At 41.9% G+C, this 24372-nt stretch overlaps 1 protein-coding gene across 1 annotated transcript in view; it reads left to right on the plus strand.

Moving 5' to 3' along the window:
- The first annotated feature begins 2141 nt into the window (after nucleotides 1–2141).
- The window catches only part of LOC144823872 (pre-B-cell leukemia transcription factor 1-like), a 327009-nt gene continuing 304778 nt past the window's right edge, over nucleotides 2142–24372 (plus strand). The window contains exon 1 of the mRNA XM_078682758.1: nucleotides 2142–2518. Within this exon, the coding sequence (XP_078538884.1) occupies nucleotides 2334–2518 (185 nt within the window). The 5' untranslated portion in view covers nucleotides 2142–2333. The remainder of the gene's footprint in view (nucleotides 2519–24372) is intronic.

Here is a 24372-nt window from a genome sequence, read left to right on the forward strand (position 1 = left end):
AACGTAGTTCCTTAGCCAAACACACCCTTGTAGACCTGCATCATGCCACAACTAGACCACACTGTAATCCCAACACATGCAGCGAAAGACCTGCATCAGCCCTATCATACCCACTGCCTAGCCCCAGCACACCCTGTGAGTGAACGACACACATCATCACACAAGCATACCCTCTCGTTAATCCAAGCACAGCCCATGAGCTACCTACAATCTAGAAAGTCTATTCACCAAAAATGTTAGGGTGAGCAGAATTGACATCACTCACCCTTTGACTCCTGACATCATGAGAGATGTAAATATATGACCTTTGAGACTGTCGGCATAGCAGGAGGTGACATCGCAGAATATTACATCATTCAAGTTAATAAACATTCACAAATGAAGGGTTAACAACATTTGAACATGCTATCACATCAAATACGTATCTGCTTTAGGTAGCATTCCTTTATAAACATGGGTGAAGCTGTAAAATACCAGGGGCTCAACCAAAATCTTCTCAGGTACAACCATCACCCGATAGATGTTAAAGAAGAATGTCATATGACCAGTTGAACACGTCATGCTCACGATAAACCTGAGAGGGATAAGTGATGGATTTGAAACATAAAAGCAATAAGAAATAGGCTATTCTCTAGAACAATTGGAAGCAAGCCAGATCATCCTTGCTCCCGGGACGGTGGCCATCCTAGCTGGCTCCAAGTTTGATATTTGTACTGCTATAGAATGGCAATGTAATATAACATTTACAGCCAAAAAACAAACATCACCAAATGAACAGCATGGAATACCTGAAGAGATCTGTCAGACATTGCTGGACAATTTGGAAGACTTTAATGTAATCAGCCAATGCAGATCCCAAATATCTATACAATCTGACCACTTCTTTACATCTCAGCTATGGGATGATAATAATGATACTAAAATAGGCCCATAGCTATAACGAAATTTATCCAATTTGATGTAATGAACATTTGGAGCTGCAATAAAAACGGTTTAAAAAAAAATTATACTAAAATAGGCCCATCCCAACACATCTCCCCACTTCTCTCTCCCTCTCTAAGCACGCCAGCTCAGTACCACAACAATACACAAAGTCTCAGACTGTATAATCCGCAGCAGTACCAGCTAAAAGGAGTATGTCATATAAAATACCATAAAGAGACCTGCTGAGCTACTCAAAACTACCAGCATACTGAAAACTATAAAACTGAGAGTCTGTCTTTCACACTTCATCATCCAACTCACTACTTGCTATGCACTGTATTCCATAACACGATAATTGCACCGCGGTGATCATCACGCATGACATGATGGAAACAATTCCCACATAGGATCAGAACAAAGACAACATCACTCAAACTACAAACCCTACAAGGTTGAGGCCAGCATTAAGTGATGGCTGCTGTCCGCTTCAAAGGATGCGCATTGGACAATCATTCACCTATGGGGTAGGAGTTTGCGATGCAGTTGGTCTTGGGTGCTACCTAAAGGTGGCAGTTTCTTATTAAATTCCGTGGTACTCTTAAGGGAAAACTGGGTCTGAATCACAGCAAGGCCTCCGCGCACGGCTTCAGTTACAAGAACATCAAGCTACGTGCTGGTGCCTCACGAACGGGGCTTTAAGACACACTCAATCATTACAGAATGCTGTTGCTAGGCAACCATATCACTCAGCATCTTCAGAAAGGGCTGGCGTGAATGAATCAATCGGCGCTCTTGGAATGGTGCACAGATTGTAGCATGGAATGCAAAAATGCAATAATTCAGGATTTTCGAATAAAATGAAGCACATTTGCCTTAAGTCCAGTTTCAAATGAAAAAAACTTACAAAACGTATCAAATATTCATAAAATATAATTATAGTTTAAATATTACTTTTAATTAAGGGATGGAATAGAATGCCTTATGTTAACTATTATGACGATTAAAATTGATTTAATGCCACCATCGACGGTTTTCTGTAAAAAAAAAAAATGACAGTCGTACGGAGCAGTTCCGTTTTTGGACGCTTCTCATTCTTCTAGATGCCAACTTCTATCGAAGGGCTGCCATGGCAGGATCAGGCAGAACATTACCATTTATCCTTTTGTAAAAGAATAGGACGTTGACACTATGCCACAGTGTGCCTTCGACGTCACAGTAGCCCCACCTCCGACAGTGGCATGCGCAGGCGCGTTCAGTCGTCTAGCCTCAGCCTCGCGCATGCGTAGTACCATTCACGTTCGCTCATTCCCTGCATCCAAAACAGAGCGGTTCGGGATTTATTTCGTGCAAGTCGCCGAGTAACGGGCCGCCGTGCGCGCGCCGTCCGCGGGGCGCAAGTGCAGGACGCCATGGACGATGGGCGGATGATGGTGGCGCACGCCTCGCTGTCCAGCATGGCCTCCCTGGCGCAGCCAGTGTCCGGGGACATGGAGCTCGTCGGGGCTGCTCCCATGCCCCAGCACCAGGACATTCGGGACATCTTGCAGCAGATAATGGCCATCACCGACCAGAGCCTGGACGAGGCGCAGGCCAGGTGAGGCTATTTTTTTTTGTGGGAGGAGAGTACGAGGCTGTCGTGGCACCAGGGGGTATGGCCATTAGTCCTGTGAGGCCCACGGGATGCGACTATCCATGGGTTAGAGCAATGACACATATGCAGGGCCCAGAAGAGGCTTTTAAGAGCCGTGTAGGGTGTATAAGTGGACCGTACAGTGCAGTGTGGGCCCTAAGTGATGGAGATGTGAGTCCCCTGGTAGCTCAGACTTGTGGAATCATGAATTCTGAAAGCACAGGGGGCTGCTGCTATGAGTCCTATGGGTCCAAATAGTGTAGCTATTGGGCCGTAAGAATCCGTGACTTTTTAAGTTCTATCGGACCGCAGGGGTAGGGCGTTAAGACTTAATAGACCCTGGGGCGGGCTGTGAGTTCCAACTGGTCCGTATACGATTAAGATGTGAATCATACTTCCCCAAAAGGAGCAGCTTTAAAGCCTGTACCAATTTCTGGACTTGAGAGAATGAGACCTGTGTGGATGAAGCCCTGAGTCCTCGGTGGGGAGCTGTGTGGCCTATAGGATCATCTGGGAGTAGAGCTGTGTGGACTCAGGCAGTAGGGCGAAACACTTAATAAGGTATCAGGAAATGGAGCTGTGAGTTCTCTAGAGATCCCAGGGATGTAGCTAGGGTGTTATTTGTGCATCATGAGTATGTATTGGAGTACTGTGGGCTTCCAGTGACTCGGATCTGTTGGTGTCCTACTGGGCTACAAGTGGGTGGAACTGCATGGAGACTTCAACTAAAGGGGCAGAGGCCTGACAGTGGGGTCATTGGTTGTGGGGCTGCAGCTGCGGAGGGGAATGAGTATGTTGCAGGTGGGGATCCAAATGGTGTATAGGCTGCTTGAGACTACGGGGAAGCAAGGGAACAGCAGTAGTAACAGGCACTGGGGTGGACCTTTGAATTTCTTGTGGGGGATTGCGCAATGAGAGTATGACCTCGGGTTTGGGGACTGTAAAAGATCCGAGGCTCATGGGGTCAATAAAGGATCGCAGTAAGATAATTGTAGGAGTGTTTTGAAGACTGCATGGATTCTAAAAGATAGTGGTAACCAAAGGTACTAGGGAACATCTCTGTGTGATGCAGCAGAAGGCCAATGTGATACACTGGGAGTACATACAATTATAAAGGAGCTGCATCATGCCTATTGGATCATCAGAGAATAGGGTCTAAAGGAGGCCTGTGAAAGCACAAGGTGTTGGGCGTAGGAGTCCTAATCCATCATTGGTTAATTAGCAGAAGAAATTGCATAGCAATTTTAGTCGACTTGTCCAAGGAGGCTTTCGAATTCTGGAGGTGTGGTAAAGACTGCAGGTGGTGGGTGGTGAGAGGGCTTGTAGTGATCAGAATGCTTAGTTTGGTGGTTCAGCAGCCAGTACAAGAGCCTGTTGCATAGGCCACATCCAGTTAGGGCATGGACAAATGGGTTTCACTAATGGGTTTAGATGGTATCGGATATTGGAGGTAGATAATCTGCCACAATAACAATGTGATTGGAGGAAGGTGGAACACACACAGTTGATGTAATCCGAGATTTGGGATCGAAGAAGTAGGAGAGAGGTATGCTAGGCCTTGGGATCTTTGGAAGCACAGTTAAGAAATATCTGTAGGTCTTAAGAGAACAAATGTGATGTCTGGCTGGGGCTTTGTGGTGTTCACAACCTATTTGAAGGAAGTGCTTAATGTCTGAGATGAGAGTAGTGAAGGACGTTAATGGAGCTTGATTAGTTTACAGAAGGTTATTTGCCTGCACATCAATCGCTTTGATTTTGTTTGCTGAGATATTCAGAGGTTCCTCATGTAGTAAGGCTGGGAAGAGTTCCCCATATGGTGAGTTGATTACTGTGGCTTTTGCTGTTGCCGAAAGAGAGTTATAACTGAAGCATACTTGGAAGAAGTAACACCAGGGAGTTCTGAACATTCGAGTGTGAACATGGAGAGAGAGTTTACTAAGTGTGCCTCATCTTCATTTTGATCTTAATTGGTTTAAGCAAAGGCCAAGGATGGGGCAGTGCAGGTTACTGATCAGAGTTTTTACATACTCAGTGTAACTTTTGACAGTTATTGGTTGCAGAGACTAACCCTTTGGAATTTGTGTTGGACATGTGTGTCGCTCCAAATGACTTGCACAATACTATTTCTTTTTCAGCATCTCAGGAGATATATTTTTGTAGCTTTGCTTGGGCATTCGTGCTATTCCATGACATTGTTCCTCAATGACTTCTTCGACAACGGCCAACCCCAGCATAATGACATTATTGATATCTTGCTCTTGTTGCACCTTTGGTCAGAAATCTATAATTTTTTCCCTTCTGACTCTTTTTTGTTGTTGTTGTTGTTGTTTTTGTTTGCAAACCAGTACTGTGGGAGTTTGAAATGCGCAAACTTTTCCTCATTGGCAGCTTACATGTGACCGTTTCCTGCAAGGTCCTATTATTCTCGTTTCACACATCGAATCCTTTTGTACCTGGTTGCCACTGTTACATTCAAAACAAAATAATAGAGCGATTATCTTGGCTGTAAGATTGGTTTCTGTAATACTGCATATGATCATAAAGTTGTCCATGGAATCTCCAATTGACAGATGACCAAGTAGTTGAGGCACTTGGTGCCATCAAGTGTGATTTAAAGTGCGGGGCATGCCTTATGATCTATGTGCTCTCTTGAAGGCGGTTATATTGCTATTCAGGCTTGCAATGTAACTTAGAAAATCGATTTTACAATGTGACTTTGAGAAAATGTAACACTGGTCTACGGCACCCGATTGATTAGTCTTTGCAGCATATTAGGTTCTTGTATGCTCTGCATGTATGTCATACTGAAAACATCACTCCATGCGAATAAATCTGACCTGAATTGTATGTTTACTTCCGTTCTCTTCTATGTGCTGGATTGCTTAGTGTGTTCTGCTGTTGAAGGAACCCTTGTGCTTTTTTATGCTAATGTAGTGTTACATCTTCATTGATTTGCTAAGGTGATTTGATAGATTGTGTCAGTCTCTGCTGAAATTTACTGTAAAACACTAAAGACTTTTGTACATAACCACCATCGACAGCTTGGCTGCTGCCTGTGTATATTCGGCTTTAAATTAGATTTTATGTGTGGTGTTTTAACAATTTTTTTTTTAGCTAAGCAATATATTCCACACGTTATCCATGGTTGGATTGAGGTTGGCATGGGTGTTTTGTATTTGGATCCTTGTTGCAGCTGTTCAGTAATCTTTGTGAATCCATTCTTTGGCGCAGGCTGCAGCCTGTTACCATAAAGGATTTGTTACTGGGGGATTCGATTAAAATTCTATTCAGTGGGGGCTCGCATGAAATCATTGTGTCCTCGCCTGGAGGCATTGTGATTCCGCCACCACTCTCCCACCCCCCACCTGCCACACACACCACGCACGCTAATTCCAAAGAGCAAATCTAGGAGACTTTATGTATTTTCTGTTCATCAGATATAACTAATTATGTTTTGCTAACACGAAATATGTTTTACTAGATCTTTTTTTCACTCATTGGCGGTGTCCTTTTCTAGAATGCAAGTATATTGATATCTTTGCCACATATTTGGTTGCCAAATGTTTTGTATTCCATCACATTTTAAGAGAGATCTTTTTATCGTAAACTGCAGAGCGCTGCTCTATATGTATAAAACATTTACTGCAGCTGTTAATATAAAATGCACAGAAAAGCCTAAACCAAGGCGTTCATTCCAAGTTGCACCTGTCAACAATTGTATATATTGAAAAACCCATTGTATATTAACTTAATCAAACTGGCACGTGTATACATTATAAAGTTGGCCCACAATAGCTATTTGCAATATATTTCTTTTGGTGTTTGTCGTGTTAGTGAGATTTTTGGGAATGGGCAGATTTGTTTTCAGTGAACAACAGATCTTCCATGTAGAATGATTTACACAATTTTGTTTTCCCTCATCAAGCAGCGTGCTGTTTGCTTTTGATGTTAATAAAGCCTGCCTTGTTTTGAGCTGCTAAAGGCTTCGTGTTCAAGAAGGGTTGTCTTCCATGTCCTCCAGTTTACGTCATCACCACTTCCAAACAAACCAATTGATAGCTCTTAAGTGGCTAGTGGCGTTGCCTCTGATTACGATTGCTCTTCAGATTCATGGCGGTGACCAGGGAATTGTTTTTAATGAAGAAATGGTTGCACATTGTGTGCTCTTTAGATTAAACATTGGTGGGCATTCAGTTGCCTGGGTTTTACACTGAGCCCCCTTAAAGGAGTATTTTGCTTAATGCACATTAAGAAAATGTGCTATCTGATGGGGTAATACAGAATGCATTATGGAAATAGATGTAATGAAATGCAAAAATATCCAAGTAATGTCCTAAAACCAGATTCATTGTATTGCATTTGAATGTTTAATACACATATTTGATATACAATTGACTTTTAGAGATGTTTATCATGTAATGTAATACATACCACTTCAGCACAATAAATGCAAACCGCTCCTAAGCATAGCACAACCAGTGGGTTTTGCTTTTTATGTATTCAAAATTAAATGAAATTAGCATTAGGGCATTGCAATGTCATATTATTGTCTGTCCCTTGATTGTTGTTAATTTCTTAACCCTGTGAATTCTTCAGTTGTATAGTTTTGTGAGTTTTTTTTTGTATTGAGTTTACTGTTAAAATGTTCCCTGCTGAGTTAGTGTGAGAGCAGCCTCTGGATGTGGCCACATGACAGGAATGAGGTTGCAGCTGGAGGGACATTGACAGGGTGGTTTCTCTGTTAGAACTGATAGTCTTTGAAATAATTTGCACTTCTGGGGTTTGTTTCTCTTGGAATGATTTACTCATCCGGACTGAAGTCACTTGTAAAGTGGATCATCTATTTGTTCTGAGATGTATCTTGATTGGACTGGCCTGAATTCGTTCTTGAAATATGTTGTTCTTGGATTTGGTTGTGTGGCTGGACTTGAAATTTGTCTTGGAATGCCAAGCTATTGGAATATGATTGTATCACTGCCTCTTGGCTGTGGAGTTGTACCAAGGCCCATTCAGATGGACCCCCTCTTGGAATTGATTTACAGCTGAACTGGGGCAGAACAAATGGGCTGATGTGACTACTTGAATGTGTTGAACAACATTTGTTGAGCTGCCATTTTGGATATGTTACACTTCCACGTATTGGCCACCCACTAAAGTTTTGCTTCTTTGCCTGACTAAGATTATCACCTTGTCCGAGTTGTTTGATAATTTGGAATGTGGATTGTCATCCTGTTGGTTTTTGACGATAGTCTGCTGATACCATGCTGCCTTCTTTGTCTTACAGACTGATTCTGGAAACAAGGAATGGAGTTTTTTCTTTCCTCGCCCAACAAACCTTCCTGCTTGGATTGTGTGTCTCATTTGGCACCCCAAAATCCTCCCTGCGTCGACATTGTTTATATTTTACCCCTATCATTTTTTTGATTTGGATCTTCCATAGAGATATCTTTAGTCTTTTCGCTAGTCTTATTGTATCAAAATAATTCATAAATAAAAAGCGCATGTGCAGAGGGGTGTTTAATGTTTGTTCACATTTTACTTCTTCCCAGCACATCATTCAGGATGGGGGAGTGGGTCGGAGTACTTCAGTCATATGCCCTCTGGCACTGTTTTTTTCTCTTTGTGTTGCGTATACTTACAGGGATAAAACAGTTGCACCATCTTACCAATACCAACTATATTGTGTCCGATTTTACAAATGCAAGCCATATAATATAAAACACGGGTCAAGGGATTACAAAAGAGAAGTCATCACGAAGCTAGCTGAAATTAATTACAAACTACATATTCGTTCTATACTTTTTAGACCAGTGGTTCTTAATGTTTTATACTTCTGTGGACTCCACCGTTTCATCTTTACTGGAGCCCAGGGACCAACACCAAATCATTATTGGAGTCCGGGGACCCCCACCAAGTCATTACTGGAAGCTGGGGACTCCAGCCTAAGCATTTACGATGGTTTGATCCACAAACCAATTCGCAAAAAATACTGAAACCAGCATTCTTTACACAAATAATGAAAATTTGTATTTAATTAACAAATGTATTAAAATAAATCTGAATTTAAATTGGAAGGTTGGCGCTTTTCTAAATTCAGTTGAGGCCACCCATGGTTCATAGTATATATTCTGTTTGATGCACTTGCACTGCCCCTACAAATCAATCTGAGAATACCCACCTAATTTTTATCATTTAAATTCCTCACATTTGCAGAAAAGTTTGAAAATGTTACATTTTGCTCTATTATTTATATGCACTTTAGTAATCTGTATATATTTAATTTTCAAAGCTTTACAATATGAGCAGGTGGTAGTGGTGGTACACAAAGTCGCACATCGATTCAAAGATAATTTGACGTGGGTAACAAAGTATTGGTAGTACTTCTACGACACAGAAGTCTTGCTGCCACTCAAGGTAACAGAACACCCCACTACTTGAGGTGTTGGTGCACTATCATCTAACCAGATCCTCGTGCTAAGCTCAACATAACGATTGTACCCCGGCACTCATAATATTTATCATCTCCTTCTTAATATTAGTTGTAACAAATTCAATATACATTTATGGTAGCTCAAATCACAGGAAACCTCAATTTGTTGTGATGTACTGAGATTTACTTCTATTCAATAGTTCATGTTGATCGGAATTTACACAGTATTATGCCTTATACAATGATTCAAATGTGGTATCTCCTGTACATACATTTGTTATTAACATTTAGACAATTTGACAGCCATGATCCAATTCTTGGTGATGATGCAACATAGCAGCCGACACGTGTTTTGTTACAACCCAAGCAGCAGAGATAACACTTGCATCCTCAGTACAGGCATGACTGTAAACATCTACACCGACAGTCAGTATGCCTTTGGGGTAGTACACAATTCTGCACTACTATGGAAAGAAAGAGGGTTTCTCACTTCTCATGGGACGCCTATACAACATGGTGAATTGGTTAATGCTCTTTTGGAAGCCATCACTCTCCGTGTTAAGTTAGCTATGATCAAATGCGCGGCACACAAGAAAGTTATTGACTAAGTAGGACAGGGGAACGCTCTGGCCGACCGCACAGCCAGGAACACAGCCTTAGGAATAGTACCTGCACCAATGTACGTCCTAAAATCACAAGCTGAAAAATGGCACGATGCCAGACAACGGATTATTGACTTACAAGAATCCGCTGTCATAGAAGAAAAACCATAGTTGAAAACAGATGGTATGTTAGATGAGGAGGGATGTTGGAGATCTCAGGATACTCAGGTAGAAACTACCAACAGCATATGTTATTCCCTTACTTACAATGACACACTTACCTGCACATATTGGGTCCCAAGCCATGTATACTATGCTCAAGGAAGTATGGGACCATCCCAAATTGAGACCCCTGGCAGAGTGATTTGTCAAGCACTATCTGACCTGTTTAAGATACAATGTGGGAAAGGGAACAAAGGTTCAGACAGCAGGATTTGCACTGCCCTCTGCCCCTTTTGAAGTCCTTCAGATGGATTATATCCAAATGAACAGTTAACAGCTACAAGTATGTCTTGGTGGTGGTCTGTGCATTCAGTAAATGGGCGGAAGCATATCCCACCAAGGATAATACTGCCATTACTACAGCTAAAGTACCCCTGAAGGAATTCATTCCCCAGTATGGCCTTTGTAGATTGGTGCAAAGTGATCGAGGATCACATTTTATCAGCCAGACAGTCAAACATATCTTAGAGGGACTGGGGGTCAAACACAAATTCCACGCTGCATTTCACCCCCAGGCAGCAGGATTAGTGGAACGTTATAATGGAATCCTGAAGGAGAAATTAGCTAAGATAACAACTGAGACCGGATTGAATTGGGTAAATGCTCTACCTCTAGTTCTGCTGTCTATACGATCAGTCCCACATTCTAAGTCACACCTTACGCTCTACGAGACGAGTTTTTGGTAGACCTATGAATATTTGGAATACCCCACCTCCGAAGTCCCTGACTGACCTTCCCCAGGAAGTGTTGACTGATTATCTGTATGAACTCACTAAAACTATTTCTTTACTCCATGAACAGGTCCGGGCCTCCGTCACAGACAGATCTCAGGGCCCTGGCCATGATATCAAACCTGAAGACTTTGTCCTGGTGAAGAACTTTGCACGCACCCAGTCTATGCAGCCTGCCTAGAAAGGTCCTTTGCAGGTGCTAGCGGGTGACCAGAATGGCCTTGCGAGTAGAGGGAAAGAAATCTTGGGTCCACGCCTCCCACTGTAGAAAAGTGGATCCCCAAACTGAAGACAACTTGAAAGTACACAAAGAAGTTCTAACCCACAACAAACTAATAAAGCTGTGGACTTGGGGGTTTCCTGCACCGCTGGGTGGTCTACTTCTAAGACCCCCTGGTTCTACACTACAAGTTTACCTAGACAAGTAAGAGAACATGTAAATTGGACCAACCTGTCCATATAAGAAGTCTGTCCCCATATTTTAGAAAAGCCCATTATGGACATGAGCCAGGAAAACACACACATAGGGCAATAGTGAATGACCTTCAGTACAAAGATCCAAGAGATCCCATTACTCAAAATTAGGGTCCTTTCTCTATTTTTTCCTCAACCCTTGCCAGCGATTCAATTTCCGAGGCCATAATACCAACCACGCAACACTCCCCTTTCTAGTTTCATGATCTCCACAGCATCGTGGGTATTTAACTACACTCTGTCACTTTACTACGCTCTTAACCCACACCGGAGGAGACTACAGGACTCTATACGCGGACTAGACGAGATAGGTTAGTGGACACATGACCCGGGGGGGGGGACGTTTTGTTTTTAAGCAATCTACGCCCAAGCACTTAGTTGGGAGCCGCTTTGAGACCATAACCAGTTTTTTATTTTCCTTTTTCACACGGGCATATCTCAGCCCAGCGCCCATTAAGGTTTTACTTAAAAGTAAGTCATTTTTAATACGAGTCTTTCTTGATCATCGGACTTTCGTTGGTCTACGTTGCAGCTCAAATTTGTAACAATCTTTTACGTAACTAGGGCGTATTCCAACTTCTCAATGAGTAACAGTTATACTTTGGAACTACACCTATGCATTGATTTTACAGGACTAGTGTGTAGTCCATAGCTAACTGCTCATCTTTCTTTGTAGAGGGACACACTATAGCCCATTGAGCATCTTACAGTGAATGGGGAGTCCACTTTTTGGTCTCTTTGGCTACTCACACAACTGATACACCGTGTTTGCAGAGAGCTGTTTAAGTAAGTTAGCCTGCCATCCAGGTCACCGCATAGTAGTTCACTTTCTATAATAGAATAGCTTTATTGCTAAGATTCACTCGTTTATATAATATAATAACTCACTTCTAGTTTTGAACTCCTCCACTGTACGGCCATCCACACGCTTATCCTGGGACTAGTACGCTACGATTGAAGTTTCCCTTGCAGACATTCTATGTTGATATTAGCACTTACAAGGCGCCTATCAGTACGTCCTCTTTTTCTCTTAACTAACAAGAATATATTTATTTTGTCGTCTAGACTTATTGATGCATATGTCTCGTAGGACTTTCCATTTTTCGCCATCAGACGATGACAACTGTTTACTTAATTGAGTTTTCAGTGCATATTAGTACTTTGAGAATTTATATCTTCATCTATTTAAGGTTAGAACTTTTCTTTTTTGAAGCAATAAGGCATGTCTCTCAACACTGAATTCTTCAGCCGCTTCCTTCCTGTAAATAAGCAAGTCAGGTGCTCCCATTTATATCTAAGGGCATTAACTAGTTTTAGGTTTTCTCTGCTCTGCATGCAAAATCTTTTTAACGAGTCATCTACATCTCTTCACTTCAAGTCATTTGTTGTCTTCTGGGCCTTCTCTCTCACTTTTGAAATAAAAAAATATCCACTTTTATTAAAATCTTGCACTGGGTTGATTGTTTGCACATAACATCTGTTACACAAAGATCTATTTTGATACATGTATTACTACAATTTGAAGCCTTGAAAAAGTTATGGTTGTAACAAAACACTTGTCGGTTGCTATGTTGCGTCATCACCTGGCTATGTTGTTTTAAGAATTGGATCATCGCTGTCAACTTGTATAACATCGAATTGTCTAAATGGTAATAACATATGCATGTACACAAAATGCCACATTAGAATCCGTGTATAAGGCACAATACTTTGTAAATTCGAATCCACATGAACTATTGAATATAAGTAAATCTCAGTACAACTCAACAAATTGATGTTTCCTGTGATTTGAGCTACCATAAATGTATATGGAATTCTTTGTTACAAATAATATTAAGAATGAGATGATAAATATGAGTGCCGGGGTACAAATGTTATGTTAAATTTTCAAAGCTGTTGTGGACCCCCTGAATAGACTTCTTGGACCCCAGGGGTCAACGGACCACAGGTTAAGAACCACTGCTTTAGACATTTCGTCTCCCTAATATTGCAATTTAATAGACAATATTTCTCTTTGGTATTGCTTAAGTAAGGCCAAATGTAAAATACACCCCAATAAAAAGAATGACCGAATTGGATGGGCTATCGATCTCAATAAAAAGTATACAAAATAAAATTATATAGAAATAGAGTGCAAGTGAATGTTGCTACCCTCAACCATGCAAACATGCTTCTAAAATGCTGTTGTTATGCCCCATAACCAAAATGAACAGGGTTTATTATTTTAAAGCAGAAATTACTATTATTCAATAAGACATATTTCCTAAATGTCACGTAAATGGATATAAACAAATCTAAAATACAGCATCATTGTAGAAGTGGAACAATAGCATTGCTTTTTGTTGGTAGCTATACAAAGCAATATACAATGAAGTAAAGTGCAAATTGTGCTTGCTGTCTTTAGTTATGCAAACAAGCTATTAAGGTTCTTTTTACTATGTACTTTCAGGTTTAACATTACAGGCGAGCGATCTCGCCTATTTTTTAAGAACACAATATAAGTAGACTGCATAGACAGGCCTCCTATATTGTTGTCCACAGCATTAATCAGCTGGCAGAACAACAGAATCCAATGCCAGTTTTAGGGAAGAGGTCCAAACCCTTCTAAATATTGGTGCTAAAGTTGTGAGGGAGGGAGTCGGGTCACCTTGCAGGCGGCGTAGATGTACGATGTTTGTTAAAGAGGTTTTCCAGGGCCATAGCTTCTGGGTTTTCCAATGCTCGTTTTATTAGTCGTTACTCGTCTTAATTACATATGGTCCTCCGTAGTCAAGTGATAGGCCCATCCGATGGTCATCCTTTTGTGTTATTGGAGATCTGTATCAAAGGTCGGTTAGCCTAGGTACATTCTCTTGGTAAACTGTTAAATTGTATTGTATTGTTTCTTGTTTCCTTAATTTATTGCTGTTTCCGAACCATCAATATTTACCCAGTTTTACAATATTCTACTATGCTAACGTTTTTAAGGGTTTTAGATCAAAATGTACTCCTGAGAATTAAAGTGTGCTCCAACTTCATCTATTATGATTAATGGCTTATGATTACGAGTGCACATTTATGTTTGCCATACCCATTGGGAAGTAAACAAATGGAAAAGCGATAATATATAGGAAAAACCTTTTATTACGGATTGGATGGCTGCAGCATAAAAATTGTTTACATTTAAACAAACATTTGATAAGTTGGACACAAGACTGAGCGTGAATGAAACTCCTCCAATAATGTGTGTATCGTGGTTCCACAGGCTGATGGAGGGCGACTGGCTTGGAACTGTGATAATAAAGGGCTTCACCCGGCCCTATTTAAAAGAGGATATGAACTCTGAAGCTAGTTATACAACTGCACCTATAAAGTACGGTTTGAATAGCTGCTTACTTACCAGATTATATAATGAATAAGGCAATCATCAGCACCATGAAGAACAGATTCAGATTTCACTAGAAGAAATCTGATCAGCAGCAGTGAGCAACACAGAACTTTAGAATTAATGCAGCACATTTTTCAGAAGCAAACTTGCCTACTGGTGCTAAGCGTGAGTTAACAAGAATGAAGATAAACCAGAAACACTGGTAGTGCTTGCACACAAGGAAACCAAGCAAACAGGCTCTAAATATATATTTATTTGTTGGGGCCTGTGGCCTTTTGATCAAGCAGGAAATCTGCAAGAACATGTTCCATTTAGTATTAAAACTACTCTTTCTATTTTCCAATGACTGATCATGTCTTGAGTGTTTCTGTTCTGTATAATGTGTGTGTTGTCCAGATGTCTACCTTGTATATGCTACTGATGGATTCTAGGTGTCTCTCTAATGTAAACTGCTGATGGACACTGAGGAACTCCCAAGTGTATGCTTATAGATAACGGGTGCCTTCCTAATGCTTGTTGCTGATTGGTCCAGATGAATCTCCAGTGTATTCTGACAGGCCCCAGTTGTTTCCCTAGTGTGAGTCCATGTGTTTTTCAAAGTCCTGCATGCTGCTTATTGCAACCAACTATACTCAATTGGAACATCGCCCGTGGGAAATCATATGCACTAAATGCAATTGTAGAAAGGCAGAAACATTGGCTTATGAAAGTGCAGTTATTCAATTTAGAGACGGGGTATTGTGCAAAAGTCTCAAAAATACAGTAGTATTCAGACTTTTATAGAGACAACCTCTTACTGGCAATGCTCCTGTAATTTCACCCGCTGAATAACAAGGCAGTGATGAATTTGACCGTTTTACACTTATCAGACTGTTAGATAAACTTTTAATACTGGCTTTTTATAAGCTCTGGTAGCAGTTGTGAGCTTCTCAAATCACAAGCATCCTACCCAACATCAATGATATTGTAATTTGAAGCCACTGAGGATTGTACAGAACACCTCTTATGCCACTTAACCTATGACTTTGTTGGGTTAGACACTTTAAAGCATTTGTTTTAACAAGCAACAGTATTATTAATTCTGATAACAAGAAAATGTTGAAAACAACATTTCAAAATCGTTTACCCACATTTACTGAATACCTAATCACGTGGTGTGAGAAACTTCATATTGCCGATACCGTAGCCACTTTAAAAGTGAGAATATCTTGAAATTGGAAAAGCTTGCTTTGCAACAGAAATCAGTTTCAAACAGGTTGATCAAGAACGACTCCTAAGTTCAGCTTATTTGCAGGTGATAAATTGATACAGAACTAGGAGCGAAGACTCAAATAGTTGTAGTCGGTGGAATCACCCGTTCTCTATGTTGCCTGTGTGAATGAGCACTAATTTTAAACTTAGTTAATTCTATCTTTACATCCTTTTTTTAGGTCGAGCCTAGCGCCTAGTGCATCGCGCATGCGCTGCTCTAGAAGAGGCCCTCTTGGAATCACTCCAGACTTCCAAGAGATCCTCCCACACATTCCATTGGCCTTTGTGTGCGACTTTTAATAATGAAGTCACGCAAATGGCCAAAGACTGGTGCATGTCCTGCCTTTCCCCTAAACTTTCAGTCCCATGACCTAGGGGTCTTGGGAGCGAGCAGCGGCGCGCAGGCTGGCAGCTGGTCATGGATCAGGTTACTAATTTAACATAGCGCGGTCGCTTTCCCTTTCACGGCAGCGCCTGTTAGTATATTTGTTGTTACTGTGTTAATACATTCCCTGACTTTCTCTCTCTGCTGCATAACTTGTGCCTGTAATGCTTTATGATCTTTTATTGTTATTGGTACTTTTCAGTGTAGCGTCCTCCTCTCTCAGCATTTACCAAAGCCACTTGTTTTTATCTGCCTGATGTTCCCGACTTGCTTAGATCCTGAGGGCTGTTTAATAAAGCATGTCTTCATACAGCTATAACGATTCATTTTGTCCACCCTAAGCGTGGAAGGGTATACTCAGACATGAGTCCCTTGCTCATTGCACCATCAGGATTCAAGCAAGCCGGGCCGAAGACGGCTGTAATGCCAGAAACCGGTCCCCGGAAGCTTGTTTCCTTCCCAGTGTAAGAATTGGCTTTTGTAGTTTGGTTTGCCCTGTTCCCATCATGCACTGGGACAGGAACAGACTAATTTGCATACAGCCAGGTTCTGAAACTGGGATGGTGCAATGAGCTAAAAAACGGTGTTGGATCTAGCCCCGATCTCTTGACTGGGTGAGAGTATTCTGCTTTATTCAGAGACTCTGTCCCTCACCACCCCTTGTTGTAAATAATTCATACAGCTATACGCACTGCAGTTAAGAAATCATTTAAATCATTTTTTAAACATTTTTCTTTTGCCAGAATAATGTTGAGAAATCATAACTTGATTTACCCTGCATGCCATGTGACTTTAGGTCCTTAATTTAGTGCGTAGTGGGGGCGGTACAATCAACAACGAGCTTTACATTGCCTTCTCTTCCAGTATTGTGTTAGATCTCTCAAAGTTGCCACTAGATGGCGACTGTTCCATTTGACAAGGTTTTAGTCCCTTACAAGTTGCTAAATCCCAGAAAACAGCGCTAACGTGTTTTTTTTCTCTCTGCATAAACGTGTATGCACAGACAATTGTTTGATCAATTAACGGTGATTGCGTTATGATCGATTCGTTACGGCACTGTTTTTTATGGAATCTTTATTTGCTTTCCTGCTGCATGGAAATGCTGTATTTGCATTCAACTTTCAAAATGAGCCACAATAATAACCCCTTATCTCACGCACAGGGTTGCCACGGGCTAGTTGAAGGATTCTGCGGTACACGTTCTGAATCGATGGTGGAGGGATATCAGCCAGAGGTCACTGTAAATTTGTTAAGCACATCTGAAGTAAAACGTGTCTTCGGTTACCACTTGAACGCGCCCCTTCTCCTCCATCCAGCGATAATATCTGGAGTTTAACACTCCTGCTGTATACCCACCTCCTAGGAGGTCATACACTATCCATTGGGCAATCACATTTGTTTATTTGTATATGAAGCACTGCGGCCAATCACTGTCAGGGCTTGGTGAATAAACATCATGGATGTTTTGAAGAGCCAGAAAGCCACCCAGTCGACAGAACCTCTGTGACATGGGTACAAACGGCTTGAGGACAGAAAGCGACCACCCGGTGCAGTCCATGCAGACACACACATCAAGCCTGTAGCTTTGTACCAGCGCGCAGCAAACATGAGGCGGAAGAATCTTAAAATTCCATTACTTTGGTCCTCGCATCAGAGAATATAAGGTTTTTGGGCGTGATCAACCGTAGAAGAAGCTTGTCCAACTACTAGAAAGGCAAATGTTTTTCTAGGACCATATTAAAGAAACTTTGCCCTGCTGCAAAAACATGATAAGTCATTGGAACGATTTTGTTACTTGTGGAGTAAATTTACATCATAACATTTTTGCTGTTAACATATTTATAAGTGGAAGCAATATACATTCTCCACGTTTGAAATGCAACACATTGGCTTTTGAAGCAATTCTTTTTTTTTTTTGTTATTATATAAAAAGGAAACATGCAAAATAAGTTAGCTCTATTTTTTAAAGTTATTTACGGCATTTGGTTTCACAGTTGAAATACTGATGCAGCTCCTCAACACAACACCAACTGAACAGATCTCAGCACCACCTTAGCACCAACGAAGCACCACCGCAACACCACCTCAACACCACCACAGCATCACTAAGCACCACCTCCGCATTAGAACAGGCAGGATGAAGTTGGCAACGACAAAAAAACAAGACCTTTTTTATGCTTGTTCTTTTTTAGGTCGAGCAGACCTGCATTCAATGCGAAGCATTGATTGCTGTCTGCTTCTAGACCTATTGTCAGCCGTATTTGGGAATGTGGACACGAGAGGGGCACGAGCGCAGATTTGACCTCGTGGGCGCGCACGGTGCCGTGCCCCTCTCGTGCCTCATATTCCCATGTGCACACAGCCAGCCCCCACACCCCTGCACACACACCACACAGACACACGCTTCCGCCCCCCCCACACACACATACAGACACGCACGCATACACACGCCGCCGCCCCTCCCCCCTTCCCTCCCGTTTAGTAAGGCTATGGGAATCATGTAGCTCAACACTGACACCCACCGCGCATCTTCACATCCCAATATTCGTTATTCGCGTCTGTAAATAAACTCACTTTCTTTCAGCGCCTATGAGAGAATCTAACATAATTTTGGAATGATGCACAATTGAAAAACACACCAATCGCTTCAAAAGGCACAACGGATAGGAATTGACCGGTAGTTGACTACACCTATAATATGTTGTTGAATGGTAGGAGCTGTCAGGAAACTTCATTTGTAAGAGACCAGCATAATAAACGTAATATATGCGCTTTTCATTTTACAAGGAAACAGTTTAAAGATCTGATGTGTTCACTCTCTAGTACGACTGGACTGTAAGAAAATTAAATCGGATGTCACCGTGACTGCACCCCGCGTGTATGCATGTAGCATCTCCACTCATTGACCAGACATGCGAATCTGATTAGTCATTAATATAAAACAGGTCATCTGTTTAATATATAGACAGCAGTGCTATCCGCATATCTAGTTTACAGGAAGCGTGGATGACAAACCGTAAATGCTAAATAAGCGCTACAGCTGCATATTGCGCTATAATGCTTTTCCAAAAGAATTGTAAAGCCATTTTATTGTGCACATATATTAACGTGCAGACGGGGCACAGAAAGGTAAAAACCTGTATACTGGTCGTGAAATGAAAATATGTGCATGTATTTAATCAGTCTGAAGTCGTTAAAGAGTCAAAAGGTGCTATGGGGAGATGAACAGTCGATGTTGTTATTCGAACGAAAAACAAAATGGCGACAGAAGATTCCCCCTCCCCCTCTATACTTTCCAAATAACGGCTTTCTTCTACCGCGCCAGACTTTCACACGTACCTGGGTCCGACCAGCCGAGGGAGAGGCTTCCGGGAACACTGTCCCGGGGCGGGGAGGCCTTTCAGGGACAGAGGATGAAGGCGGATTGTCAAAGCTGACGCTATTTTTTTTTTCTCCCCGTTCTCCCCCCCTTGAACTTTTCCCTGTCTCTAGAGTAGTCTCTCTTCACTGTTGTTCACCCTCTCCGTCTTTCCCAACGGCAATACAGGGAACAGCGCCGCGCGACGGCACGTAATGCAAACAGCTGAGTGTGATGGCACGCATAATTAGCGTAATACGGTCGCGAGACTGGTGCGTGGCAGGGAAGAGAAGGCGTGGCGTGGAGGGATATTAGCATAATTAAATCGAAAAAGAGGGACCTGCGGGATATATAACTTGGGTGCCATCTTGTATTGGTTGTGATTGTTGTTTAACCTAAAGGGAGTTGGAGGAAGTTGCTTTACGTAAAACCGTGCTGATGTTTTTACCAGGCCAACATCATCGCCATAGTGAAATGGGCTTTCTTATTTACCTTACAAGAATAACGTGGTGGGAAAGGGGGGTAAGATAGTGCCCGTATTTTAATAGCAGTCTGTGACCAAAGGATTCATTTGGGGCATGGATAAAGTGCGTGTCCGTGCTACTAATAGGATGAGTTGGTTTTTAGAACCAAGACCGGACTGTTAAAGATCTACACGTAGCGCTCGAGCAAGTTAGAAATCTGTCAGCCGTCAGTGATTAGGTTTCTCTCCATATATGTTCCTTCAATTTTGAAACCTAATATGTGCAATGGGCTCATTATTCACCGTTCCTTATGACCTCAGTAATGTCACTTTTAATCCTGTCAAGAAATCAGTACCAACTTTGTTTGCATAGGGACTGGTGCTTTAGTGTTGCCATTTCTGGCAAAGAACAGGATTCTCTGTCACCCTATTTCGGCGGTGCTCATTTTAATAAACACAGATGGGTGAAATACTGCATCTTTCCTGGGTTTCGAACCTGTGACCTGCAAATTACAAGCCTTAGCCATACACACTCAATCAGTGAGGTGACTGTACGGCATAACAAAGTGACTGATTCTGTGCAACACTGACAATAGGAGCTGAGCTGGCTTTGCAGGACACTGGGTAAAACAGTGATTTGGAAAGTATGGAATAAAAGCCAATTGTTATTTGTAATATCAATACATCAAAGTCACGTAAATACAACACATTGCATTACAAATGCTATAGGTGTCACATTTGCAAAAGTTAAAACTATTGGTATTGTAAATGACAAAGCTATTAATTTTGCTATTTTCAAAACCAACACATAAATAAAAAAATTGTCATTTACAATACCAATAGCTCTAACTTTCCTAATGCGAGACCTATTGCATTGCAAATGCTTGTTTTAATTGAGTCATTCAGTTGTACATAATGTCTTCTTGGTTATATATGAAATGACACAAGTGCTTATAACACTTTATTATAACTTTCTACCTTGCTGCACAACAGCAACAATGCTCTTAAACACATTGTGCAAAGCCAATACCTCTGGCTAAACACATATACCCTCCCAAAGACGAGACCTATTGGCTATGCTAATGCTTGTTTATTGCAGCTGTAGCACTTCGCAAACCGTCTGTATTGTCATCTTAGACACTTACAAATTATTATTTTATTACAATTAAATTATGGAGCTTGCCTATGGTCCCCAGCTCATAGTTTGCCTGTTTTAATTCTCTGTCAGAGCAGACTTATGTTGAGGTATGCACATTTGCATAGCAGGGATGTCGGTTAGCTGTTGAGGTCAATGTTTTATTTTTGGGTCTTGCTGACCAAAAAGCGCACACTGGCTATAATTCTAGCGGGTGAACCGAGCCACTGACTGTCCCAAATACCGTAATTCGATCATGTTTTATTACAATGTAGTTTTTATTCTAATTCTTAAAATGTTTTTAACCACATTACACGAATCTTGCAGTGCCACTTTTGCAATGGTTTTAATTAACTATGTTAATAAACTTAAACCGAGCCATGAGGCAGCAGAGCACTGTACAAAGTCAAAAGACAAGCTGTCTGCTATGAAAGACGTATTGTGTGCTTACCAAGTGCTTACAGTGGGCATACAACTCACCCACTGCTTACCATAGGTTGGCTTTATAGTCACTCATTTGCTTACTTCTTGTTCCTGTGCATTTGTTTGCTTATTGTTAGTTTGTCTGTATTGCCTTGCATTTCTCTTCTTGTTTGTACCTCCCCTGGAGCATAGACTCTTTACCATTCTTTTGATTGGATGACTTGTATCCTTCCACTGCTCACTTTTAGGAAACACGTTATTATTATTAGTATTATTTTTTTTGGTAACCGCATCGCAGCGGCGCACATTCCGCCGCGCTTCTGGCGAATTCCACGCGCGTGCAGATCGGACGGCCACTCGCATGGAAGTGGTTAAATGAATATGTGTACCTGCTCTCCCCCTCGTGTGCTGCTCATTCTTTCTTGTGTGGTTTTCCCCTGCCAAACCTAGAAGCCCTCCATGTTGCTCTCTCCTTCGTGCGCTTCTCTCCTAGTCTCCCCATGTTGCTCTCTGTCATGTTCTTTTCCCCTGCACGTGTTGCTCTCTCCTTCAAGTACTGTTTTTCCACCTCCTTCTCCCAGATAATTTTTTTATATTGTTCCCTCCACTTGCTCTTCCATTGGGTCCCCGCCACTCACTCCAGCGCCTCTTTAAATATGTTATTTTGGGAGTCGGGCAGCAAATTGTCAGCTCCTCTGCCGGAATAAACACGATTTTGTGCTACTCCAGTTTCATTTTCTTTAATGTATCAGCCCATTTAAGATTGGCTGAAAAAAAAACAATGGCGCCCACGTCAATTTGTAGACCTTTTTGAAACTGTTTTCTCTTAATGGCAGATATTGCATAGCATCAGAAAAAATATTTTTGCTGTTCTGCAGCATTACCAGTAGGCTTTGGCAAAGTCCTAGGTCCCAAAAAGTGAGACCTGTTGGTTTTGTAAATACCTGTTAAGTAAGTATTTGATTGCTTTCCAGTTGAGTGTTCAGTATCTAGTTTGTTGCTAGGAAGACTCCGTGTAATATAATTTTATTATGACATTCGCTGTAACATTTTGGTTTTTCAAACTATAATATAAAAATTCGAACCGTTGCTAATTATCACTGTCCCTCGCATAACCTCACACTTGTTATACACAGAAAGACAACTTGTGTGTTTTTAAAAGATGTCGTGTTAGTCAGGTGCTTGTGCACTTTAACTTTGTCCGTTGTGCGAAGAAATTCAGAAAGCTGTTTGAACTGGATATTTTCATATTAAAAATAAAACCTATTTCAAGCATTGCTGCATTTTTAGGTCTCACCTAGCGATGCAGCACCATCCGTTGCTCACGTAGACGAGATCTATTTTGGCTGACTTGCTTAGAGATTCAGGACAGGATAGGTGCACGCGCTTGAAAGACATCAGCTGTGCACGGCTCGGCTCGCGGCGTTATCACAATGCCTGCTCGCACCATACGCATGCACATCTCAATGCCATGTGCACGCTCACGGCGTCTCTTTCAGACAGCTGATGTGCACGCTCATTGCGTGTCCTTCAGCGTGCGCCTTACAGACATGGGTCCGCTAACAGAATGGGCGCCGCAATGCATCCAGTTACGCTCTCACTCACCAGCTCGGTCTGCAGGTTCCCTGGCCGTCTCTTGGCACGCCGCGGGGCTCTCCTCAACACTCGGGAGCCCTGTCTTGCCTCTAGTGCCATGCAGTCTGGCTCGCTCTTCACCCGGTCCCTCTGATGGGGCCGGGACTTCTGCATGGAGCCTGCAGAGTTCCGGACTTCCTCCCCGGCGGTTACTTCCTGTTTGTTTGGCAGGCCCTGCCCACGTCCCAACGAAGCCTGCCTGACTTCCGGTTTCACCGTTCTCTGCACCGGAGGCAGGGAGTTAGCCCCGCGATCGTCCTTTGTGACCCTAGATCATGTTTATGCTATAAAGGTTACAAAAGCCAATTGCTTTGTGCGTGCATGGGTGTGTGTGCACGCAAATGTATATTTTTTGTCTTTATTGTTCCTTGTTAGACACAGGTGTTGGAGCTTCGGTCAAGCAGAGCATGCCAGGAACCTCTCCCCCCTCAAACCAGCAGCCCACTAGGGGAACAAAATCACAGCTTTTTTTGTGTCCGGCACGGGGAGATGATGTCACGGGGTGTTTAGCGTCCCTGCCGAGGCTCAAACCCGGTACTCCAGCTCTGAGTTTGACACTCTAGCCATTAGGCCACATCCTCTCCCCAGGATGGAATCACAAAGTAACATATGCACTTCAGTAAGATTGGTCTGTCTATGATTTTTAGGGACGTGGTTTTAATTTCGTCCTTTACCGTCTTTATAACTCGTGTTTTGCAATAAGTTTGAAAAAAAGTCTCATTTTAGAGGAAGTAAAAGATGCAGCTGTAATCTAATTTACAAAGCATGGCAGTATGTTCATTTGTGTTATGGAACGAACATAGAGCTTCACACACCTGGCAAGCCACAGATCATGTAAAGCACCGATCAACCTTTTACTGCTTTTTAGTGCCCATCTAGAGCTACTCTAAAATAGGGCCTATCTACAGCATTGACTGATGGCTCTGTGGGAATATATGTGAGCCTTGCATTGCACTTTGGTTCTAAAATCAAACATGGTTTTGTACCGACATGTCTTTGGCCAACTATATGGCAGCAGGAACCATATTATGAACTATATTCTACGGAAATAAAATGCTTTCTATATATATCCTGTTGAATATATAGCCTCAACAAAATTATGGTTTTACATTGAACCTGAGATGGCAGGTGCTCCTAAAAAAACAAGCATTCGCAATGCAATAGGTCTCGCAATTACGCGAGTTTAAGCTATTGCCATTGTAAATGACAATGTCTTTTATTTATGTTTTAAAAACCAATACCAAAATAAAAGGCATAGCCATTTACAATGCCAATAGCTCAGACTTGGGTAACTGCGAGACCTATTGCATTGCAAATTCTTGTTCTTTCTGCAATAGCTTTT

Source organism: Lissotriton helveticus, chromosome 1_1 (assembly GCF_964261635.1).
Source record: "Lissotriton helveticus chromosome 1_1, aLisHel1.1, whole genome shotgun sequence".
In the NCBI taxonomy this organism is placed as follows: Eukaryota; Metazoa; Chordata; class Amphibia; order Caudata; family Salamandridae; genus Lissotriton; species Lissotriton helveticus.